At 33.0% G+C, this 9,863-nt stretch overlaps 1 protein-coding gene across 2 annotated transcripts in view; it reads right to left on the bottom strand.

Moving 5' to 3' along the window:
• LOC111620499 (protein Spindly-B-like) overlaps positions 1-9,863 on the bottom strand; it is a 53,327-nt gene continuing 43,464 nt past the window's right edge. The window contains exons 7-9 of one of the 2 annotated variants that reach the window (XR_002755924.1): positions 3,187-3,365; positions 2,754-3,093; positions 1-1,109 (exon numbers count right to left, since the gene is read on the bottom strand). Coding sequence is in view for 1 of the 2 variants with exons in the window: in XM_023362420.1 (XP_023218188.1) it covers positions 2,822-3,093; positions 3,187-3,365 (451 nt within the window). In the remaining variant the exon portion in view is untranslated. Of the gene's footprint in view, positions 1,110-2,245; positions 3,094-3,186; positions 3,366-9,863 lie in introns of those variants that run through there. The other variant, XM_023362420.1, reaches the window with a different exon arrangement.

The raw sequence follows: 9,863 nt of genomic DNA, 5'->3' as shown, positions 1-9,863 counted from the left end.
TTGGAGTCTGTCCTTTATATGTTTTATGAACAATTAACTGTGCATCGAATCCCAAAACTTGTTGAAAAATTGTGTGTTAAAAGTTCTGAAATGTGATGTCTATTAATTGTATAAGAGTTACTATTTAGAATTCTCAAAGTTGGTGTGGGGTATTGCCTCACAAATTCTCTTGAAAAATTGGAATTAAAATAATAAAAAGTAAAGAAAAAAAGAATGAGATGCATGTTGCAACATCCAATAAGCATTGTAGTTGGATTGTGCTTGTAACCCAGAAATTGAGAAAAGTCAGCTCATGCTAAAACTTCAATGCTTTTTTGATATGATTTCTCCCGTCATACGTTACATTGATGTGGTTTATTCGAGTCTCTAAGTTTCCCTGATTTCCTTGACCCCTCCCTAATGGTAGCAAATAGTAGCTCCTTAACAGTAGCCACTACTGGCTACAATTAGGGAGGAGTCAAGGAAATCAGGTAAACTACAGTCACACACCTGTTGATTAATCACTGTAAACACTCAACTGTCATATTTAATGTGACAAAAATTTCATCACTCTCATCAAAAATAACAGTGTGGTATAGTTTCACAATAACCTTTATCATTGGTTCTTATCTTTTTGAAAACTTTGCATCTAGTCCAGTAACATGTTTCTGTTAATTCCAGTTTATTTGGAGATATGCTTCAATAGTTTGTCATTCCAACACTGCAACAGAGAAAATTGTCTGAACACAGCAATCTGTATGCAAGATGATGCATCGCCATGAATTGGCTTAAATGTGCAATTCTCTGTGCTGTAACATTTTTTCACAAGAGAAAATGAAAATGATCATACAGAATTTGTCATGTCCAATGTATCATCAACTGATCAATGGCAAATGTTTTTCCACTTATCATTATCAGAAATCATTCCTGATTGTATTTTATATAGATAAAAGTGCAAGATCTTAGCAGAACATTCCATATTTCCATGCAGGACATGTGTGTTTGCAATATCACTAGTGTGATATTGCAAACACACTTCTGCTGCCAAAAAACTTTTCCATTCCATGCTCCACTTGCTGGAGTAGCAACATCTTCCATTTTCATGTATCCAATTGCTTTGTCATCTTGTCCTAGTTTCAGAGAAAGTATCAGTCTCATTAAAATGTAAAATCACTGTTATTTTTTTGTAATTTTACTTTATCCTAATTTATTCCAATTTTATTTTACAACAATTTCACCAGTTTGTGTAACACATTGAAAAATTGTAATTTAAAAAAATTAGAAACTGCAAGTTGCTAAAACATGGTTTTCAAATTTTTAAATATTTTCATTAACATCCACAATCATCCTCCATTAAATTACAACAAATAGCACATAAGTTGAAATGTTTCCATTAAGTTTCCATAATTCTTCCAGCACTTCTGATAATAGTGCAATCCTTCCAAAAATTTTTGAAATAGTTCTGAGAGTTTTGCAATTTCTGAGATATTTAAAATGTTTTTCAAGATTTTGAAAAATGTGAAATATTTCTTACAAAGTTTGCAATATTCTACAATCCTTTGCTTAAATAATGACAAGGACTGTATAATCAAATAATACTATAATTATTAAATCAATGACAATAATAATTATAGTTTCTCTATGAATTTTATTCTCAATTTTTTATTTTTACAGAAAGTTGAGAGGCATAACAATTTTTTTTTGTCTATAAAATTTCATAATTTTATATTATTATTATTAATTCTATTACACATAGTGCACAACAGATAGTGTTTACACAGCAAGTGCATTTTTTCACTTCACNCAAATAAAAATAGCAGATATACATACATACATAAATAAATAAATACATACAAGAAAGACTTCAGCCACACACGAAGTGTTTAGCTGACAGAAAAGAGGGTAAGGGAAAGGGGAGGGAAAGGAGAGAGAGGAGATAGACAGTAGAGAAAGGTAGGATCTCTCTGAATGGTCTCTATGAATTTTATTCTCAATTTTTTATTTTTACAGAAAGTTGAGAGGCATATAACAATTTTAATTTATTAAAAAGTTCAAAAATTCCATAAAGTTGTCAGAGATTCAACAATTTTCCACATAAAGCTATAAAATTTCCTGAGAATTCTGTCTTCCAAATGAATTGCTACTGTGAATATTTTGAAAATTAATGAATTATAAAGGTTGCGAGGTTGCGGCCAAAATTTCATCTGTAAAACATGAACGTCAAATGTCAAGCGCTGCTATCTTGTAAGCAGAGCTTGATGTTTGACATTCGCATTTTAGAGATGAAAACTTCGGCCGCAACCTCGCTATTATTACTTAAAACAATAAATCAATTGTATGTTTAATACTTTAAAAGAAAGTTCAATTTACAGTAACACTCATTTTGAAACATGCTATATCTCAGTATTTTTTTAAAGTCTGTATCAATTGCTGTACTCTAAACCATTGCAAATATTGCACAAAAAATCAATTTTTGTATTTTTGTCATTTTCCTTTGCAAAATACAAATATAAAACTTGATTTTCTGTCAAAAAAACTTAAGATTTGAATTTATATTTTGCTGAGAAATGTATTTGAAAACTATAATATAAAAATAATCCAAAAATCTGACTTCTCATGATATTAATATTTATCAAAAGACTAAAATTATTCAGTTGAGAAAGATATATACGTACAAAAATATACATAGATGAAAATAACAATTTATATTTATATATACAATTGTTGTTAATAGTTAGCAATCAAAAGCACAATTATATTTATAAAAATATTACTTTTATTCCAATTAATATTGGACTTTTGTTTTTAGAATAACAAAGCAGCTTTATATAATATGTTTTTATCATTGTTGAGGACAAGAATTAATAGAGTCACTTGAAATACTGATGCAAGGAGCAGTTGCTTTCTGTTGATTTTCTTTTAATATCCCTTCATTCAAATTTTTAGGAAATGATTGCTTGTTTTTTTCAACAATGTTACTTTTAGACAGTTCCTGATTTTCTGATTCATCTGAATGAAATTTTTTATGAATGTTCTCTTTATCTGTAAATTCCTTCTCCTCTGTTTTAAATTCAGATAATTTTTCTGTTATTGACTTTGGCTTTATTGTTTCATCTAAATAAATATAATAAATAATTCTGAAATATGTTATTACTAATTTTTAAACAGTAAAACCATAAAATATAATAAAGTTTAACACATATTTACGTTCAGATTGTTTTAATTCATCAATTTTTAACTTGAGCTGTAAAACTTCACTCCTTAACTGAGATGATTTCTTTTTTTCTTGGTAAAGATTTTGCTGACATTGTATTAATTTATCAGTTTCAGCTGCTTTAAGAAAAAGTAATTGTTGAACTTGTTTATTCAGAGAATTAACTTCTTTTCTGTAAAAATTAGCTTTCTGTTAATTGTTAATGTAATCATAATGAATGTTTACTACATTTTTCTTCCTTATCATTGAATCCTGTAGAATGCTAAACTAACTTTTCAATTTTCAAAATTAGCAAATCTAGAATTTAATAAATTTATTAAGCTATTTAATTCTAAGTTCTAGATGAATAAAATGTACATGATAAAACAATGCAAAAAAATTCATTATAAAAACAAACAAATAAGTTTGAAATAATAAATTTTTCATGAAAATGATTTGTATCAACACTTTTACTTTATTTCTTTACTTTTCTATATAATGAGCTATAGAATATAGTTTTCTACAATCACTAATAATAAATCAAATATAATCAGTAAATGCTATAATATATATTATTAATTAATTAATGTTTTCTGACAAATTTTAATTTTATTTAACAAGAGATTATATTGTAGGTATTAAAATATATATTATAAATAGACTGATATATTATAAATTGAAACAACAGCTGGCCAAAATAGACTAAAAATGTTTCTTATTAATATATCGTTTTCATAACCTGAAAACTTCTGTTTTTGAATTAATGAATGTATTATGATGTGTTTTTTTATTTTCAACACAACAATTTTGTTGATTAATGTTGTATTCATTATTACATTATATCATCATAAGCATATAATAATAACATAACACTGAAGGAACAGAAAGTACAACAGTATCAAATTAGTTCTTACTATCCCTCATCACAATAAAACTTAATTTTTAGGTGCATTTTTCATCATTTACCACTTAATGATCATTTTGATGACTATTATAGGATATAAAAAACTTTAAATTATTATAATAATAAGTGTTAAAATACTACATTAAAACCATTAAAATTATGTGCAGAACTTCAAATAAAAATAGCAGATATACATACATACATAAATAAATAAATACATACAAGAAAGACTTCAGCCACACACGAAGTGTTTAGCTGACAGAAAAGAGGGTAAGGGAAAGGGGAGGGAAAGGAGAGAGAGGAGATAGACAGTAGAGAAAGGTAGGATCTCTCTGAATGGCGTACACTACAGTACCATCTATGTTTGATGTTGGCATACAGTTTTTAGGCTGCAAGGCCATAGTCCCCCAAAGGGTCTAAAAGAAAACCTGAGTGTAGATAATATCAATGATTGAGTGCTGCTACAAATAGCTAAGTGTTGAAGTTAGTGCCAAGTGGCTGTTAATAGGAAGACTTATATCTACTTAATACTAATAAAACTGAATGAAAATGCTAATCTTAATACTACTTAACAGCTAGACAGACAGCATGAAAACAAATGAACACAACAAACTAAACAAGACAAACAGACCGACAAAAGACAAACAAGCAAGACCTCAATATATTTTTTTTTTTTTGTTGTTTTTAACGTTAACTTACTAACTAAATAAACTAACCTACCATAACCTAAAACGAATCTAACCAGACGACTAAAGCTAACAAACCCTAATTTAATTTAACCTAACTGGAAACCAAGCTAAGAGTCCCAAATCTAACTTACAACTACGACTAACTTAAACTAACCAAATTTAGACTGAAAAAGAAGACACAAAATAAGAATTAAAAATACAAAGTTGAAAGGCAGCTATATACTGACAGTTGAAACAAAGCAAGGGAAAGCTAATTGCCATTTATGCCCTAGAGTGAGTGCTCTCGAGAGCCCCACTAAGTGATATGAATGCAAGTAGATGATGGAACATTGTATGCATGTGAATAAGTTGGTGTGGGTTGCAAGGCCAGTATGCCCTTCAAGAATAGCAGCTCTCATTAAACAATCCCTAATCTACCTATTGCAGCAAAAAATTATATGAAGTGGTGTTTGGTCCTCCTGAATCCCACAATCACATTGTGGATTGTCCCCAAGGTTAAATCTATGCAAGTATTGCTTAAAGTTGCTGTGTCCTGTAAGTAGCTGAGTGAGGGTGTAACTAGGGTAAAAGTGGTGAAGAGTTGCAGTAGTGTCAACCTTGTGGATGAAAGTGTAGGTGAGCCTACCAGGGACCAGTGGTGTCATGATCCCAACTGTCTTGCCAGAGAAGAAGATTTGCTTCTTGACATGATTGTTGATGTATGAGGTAGGAATGTAACTGAAAGTACTAGTGACTGAAGACTTTGCAGCTTATTTGGCAAGGCAGTCAGTGGTCTCTTTGCAGAGAATCCTGGCATGACCAGAGACCCATTGAAAATCTATTCTAATGTTGTCTAAGTGTCTGAGCATGTGGTGTATGAGTTGGACAAGTTTTAAGTGGCTATCAGATTTTGCAATCCTCTGTAAAGCTACCCTACTGTCAATAAATGCAATGGTGTAAGTTAGTGTTCCGCAACCTTTTTCTACTCACAGCACACCTATGACTCGACATGACTCAACAAGGCACACCAAAATGTTATTCCCTTCAAAAACATATGATATGATACTATTAATAGAATTTTGTAATGCCATAAACCTATAGTATTATTATGTTGAGTTTTGTGAGTTACACTCAGTTGATACCAATGGCTGTGTACTACACCTGACCATAGTAAAGGCATAACAAAACAAAAATTAAATAAGTGTGTCAGTGTTCCCAGGCTTTTGTGTAGCATGTGTGGTATGACACCTGTAGAGGAGAGAATGACAGGTACAATAAGCACCCTATCCATCCTCCACAGATGCCTCATTCCCTGGGTGAGTTCTGTGCACATTGTGTGTGTTGTTTTCCAATACTGTCTGTATTTGTAGTATGGTTTCTGGATGTCTAATAATTTGTGTTTCTTTGCAAGCTCTTGATGTATTTGCTACTTGATTATGTCTATGTAAATTATCTGCCTGTGTCAAGAGCTTGCAACCAGAAGTGATGTGTTGTATGGTTTCTGGCATGATGTGACATTTTCTGCATGTGTCATTTGTGATTTTTGTATCTTTGAGTATGAGTTTGTATCTTTTCTGTAGTTTTTAGTACTTACGATCTGATCCTGTATGGCAATCATGAATCCTTTCTTTTCCCCAAAGAGGCGTCCACAAGTTAACCAGCTGTTTGACACAGTTTTGTCAACAAAATCCTGGCCAGGTCATAGGGATGTCTGCCATGGAATGCCTTTCACACCCATGATTACTTAATGGTGTGCTATTTATATGTTGTGTCGTGTCCATATGTTGTGAATGTAAATTTAATGGTGAATTATTTGAGTCTGCTAGAGTTACTGCTTTATGTAACTGAGAAGTTTCTTGCTTTCTGTAGAAAAACTCTCGCGATATCTGTATTTGTTTGTAGTGGAGATTAACTATGTCAATCAGGCCACGTCCGCCATCTTTACGATGGAAGGGTTAATCTTTCTATGGAAGATTTAGTATGATGTTGTTTATGCTTAGTAAGTGTTGTTCTTGTTTTCCTTTGAAGTTGAAGATCTGTGTGAGTCCAATGTATAACTCCAAAAGAATAAGTGAGTACTGGGACGACGTGTGTTTATTGCTTTAACATCATCTTATTTCATTAATGAATGAGATACAAGCATAAGAAACACAACAACTGTGATGAAAATATATAAATAAAACTTGAAATTAATAGAATATGTAAAAGTTTATGTCACACCTTTCACCTTGTGACGGCACACTAGTTGCAGAACACTGGTGTAAGTAATGTCTTTTGTCCTTCCTATGCCTAATGTGAATTAAGCTCATATAAATAGCTAAAGTTTCTGCCTGTGCTATTGAGCAATGTGTACCTAGATCAGGCATGGCCAACATACGGCTACGGGCTGGATGTGGCCCGCATAATTGATTTACGTGGCCCGCAATTAATCTTTCAATATTAGCTACTCAAGTCAGAATAGATCAGCTGAAAATTCTAATGTCTAAAGAAAAAAAAAAAAAAAAGGTCAACAATTTGCTGTCTGGTTAGAGTTAATCCTCCATTACAAATCTCTTAAGTACACCGTAGAACATTGATAATGCATGATAATGTGAAAAATGTATCTGTAATCTCTATGTATAATTTAGTCTCTATGGGTTGACACCACAATGAGATCTCGCACCACCTCAAAATCTTCCTAGGCAGCCTCTGGTTCAGCCCGTGAAAAAAGTTTTCTTTCCAATTCAGCCTGGGGGCAAAAACTGTTGGCCACCCCTGACCTAGATGGAAGCAAGCATTGTGAAGCTCATGGCCAAAGTCGGAATAAACTACAAAAGCAGCACCCACTTCATCACCCATCTTGGAATCATCAGTGTAAATCCTAAAAATGAGATGATCACCTGGATCTTTGAAGTAAACATCAAGGCAAGCTGGTGAGAGGGGTGGTAATTGTAAGTTGGAAGGGTATTTTTGTTGATGTTGAATTTTTTGATATCATCAATCAAGGTCAAACTGGGAGGAATCTTACCTACTCTAATCATTTTGTCAACATCCGAGTCACTATAATCTCACCAGATTAAGGTGACAAGATTTTCCTGCCAAATAATGTGATTAATTTCTAAGCCGATAAGGGTCAACCCTGACATTATCAAAAGGGCACTAGTGGGTGCAGTCCTATAAGCCTTACAAATGTGGAGAGCTGCAATCCTTTGAACAGATAACAGCTATGGACTTTGGTGGCCACGTGGCCCCAGACCTGTATGGCATAGAGGAATGATGGCTGAATTGCTCCCCTGTAAATAAGCTTAGTAGCGTTAGGGCCAAGGCCCCCATATATGTTCCTCATTAATGAGGAACATATATGGGGCCAAGGAATTCCTCATTAATTAAGGTTCCTCATTAATGGGGGCCTTGGGCCTAGGAACATATATGGGTTCCTAGCCATATTAATGAGGGCATTGGCTGTCTTTTTAGTTTTGTCTGTGATGTATTTGATGTGGGATGTGAAGTTAAATCTCTCGTCAAGAATAACACCTTAATATTTAATTTCTGTTGTTTGCTTCATTCTGTGAGCACCTACTTGAAGGGTAAGCTTCCTGACAAGTGGTGCATTCTACCAACTATCATGCTTTTGCATTTGTCTGTGTTAATGGGTTGCCTATGCTTAATACTCCACTGATGAATGTTATTGAGAATGTTGTTGCATATGTCTTGTAAGCGTTCACTGTTCCTGTGTGAAGCTAGGATAATTGTGTTGTCCGCATAGTCCTGTATGTGGCAGCCAAGAGACAGGGTGTCATTTAAGTGCAGGATAGAATCATAGGCTTTGTTCCAGAGACCAGGACCAGGCCTGAATCCCTGAGTGATGGGTATGACTATGTTATTTTGTGTTGTATAAACACCTGCACTCCTGTCGCTAAGAGAGGATTGAAGAAGTTTGTAAAGATTTTGAGGACAGTGATGAGCATGTAATGTGTGCAAGATAGAAGGCCACCAGGCATGATTGAAGGCACTTCTAAAGTCAATAGTGATAATTGCCATATGCTGATTATTAAGCTTAGCCTGGTGGATATAATTAACAACCTGGTGGATGATATCTACAATACCTTTGTTTTTAGAGAAACCAAACTGATTCTGATGCAGGGCTTTACAGTTGCATAGATGCCAAGTGATCCTATTAATCATTAGACTGTCTAACACTTTTCCCAGAGTTGGGAGAAGGTAAATCGGCCTATATTTTTTGTAAGTGTTAGTGCTGGTGGGTTTGGGAATCAATTTAACACTAGCCTTTTTCCACTGAGTATGAAAAAGGCCTCAAATGTTCAAGCAGATATTAAAGAGAATAACAAATGCTATAACATGTGTTTAATCATCCTAGTGGTTATGCTATCAAGGACTGGGGCTTTGTTATCTGTGAGCGAACGGATGGCATTCAAAACCTCGATGTAGGTGAAGTTGTGGTTATTGTCTGTGTTAGGCAGAGTGAGTGTAGAACTGATAACCACTTGTGTACTGTCATTCTGCTGTGGGTCATCGAAAGGGTAAAGACTAGTGAAAATGTGCATGATTATAATAGCAGACAGTAATATACACTTTAAAAAAATGTTCACTGGCAATATTACCAACTAAAAAATATACATTGTTTCAAATAAAAATGGCAAATGGTAATATACACTTTAAAAAAATATATACATCAGAGAATAATAAAAGGTCTCTGTGAAACAAGACTGTTTGGTTCCTGATGATTGGACAAGATGGATTCTTCAATGAATACAGGTATACCTCGCCTTACGTCGGTAATTGGTTCCAGGAAAACGACGTAAGTCGAATTTACCTGTCTCCGAATCTACTTATCACTAGGAAAGCATTTTAAATAATATATGGTTAATAAAAATCTATTTTAAGCTTACAAACAAATAAATTTTAGTTTTTAATATAGTACAAAAAAAGTAATCTAAATTTACGAATGCGTGTACTGTAAATACAGTACATACTTGTATATATTTTAATATGATTTTATGTGCTTTAAACGTTTATCTAGTGATATTACGACTTCAATATTTGTGGCGGACAGACGTAAAGTCGAATAAAATGACTTAAACTTGATTTTTATTTTTCCATATACTTTTTTAACAAGCGA

The sequence above is a fragment of the Centruroides sculpturatus genome, unplaced genomic scaffold (assembly GCF_000671375.1).
Source record: "Centruroides sculpturatus isolate CEXI.00-Female unplaced genomic scaffold, Cexi_2.0 scaffold28, whole genome shotgun sequence".
Lineage (NCBI taxonomy): Eukaryota > Metazoa > Arthropoda > Arachnida > Scorpiones > Buthidae > Centruroides > Centruroides sculpturatus.
This window is presented reverse-complemented; position numbering and strand designations above follow the sequence as displayed.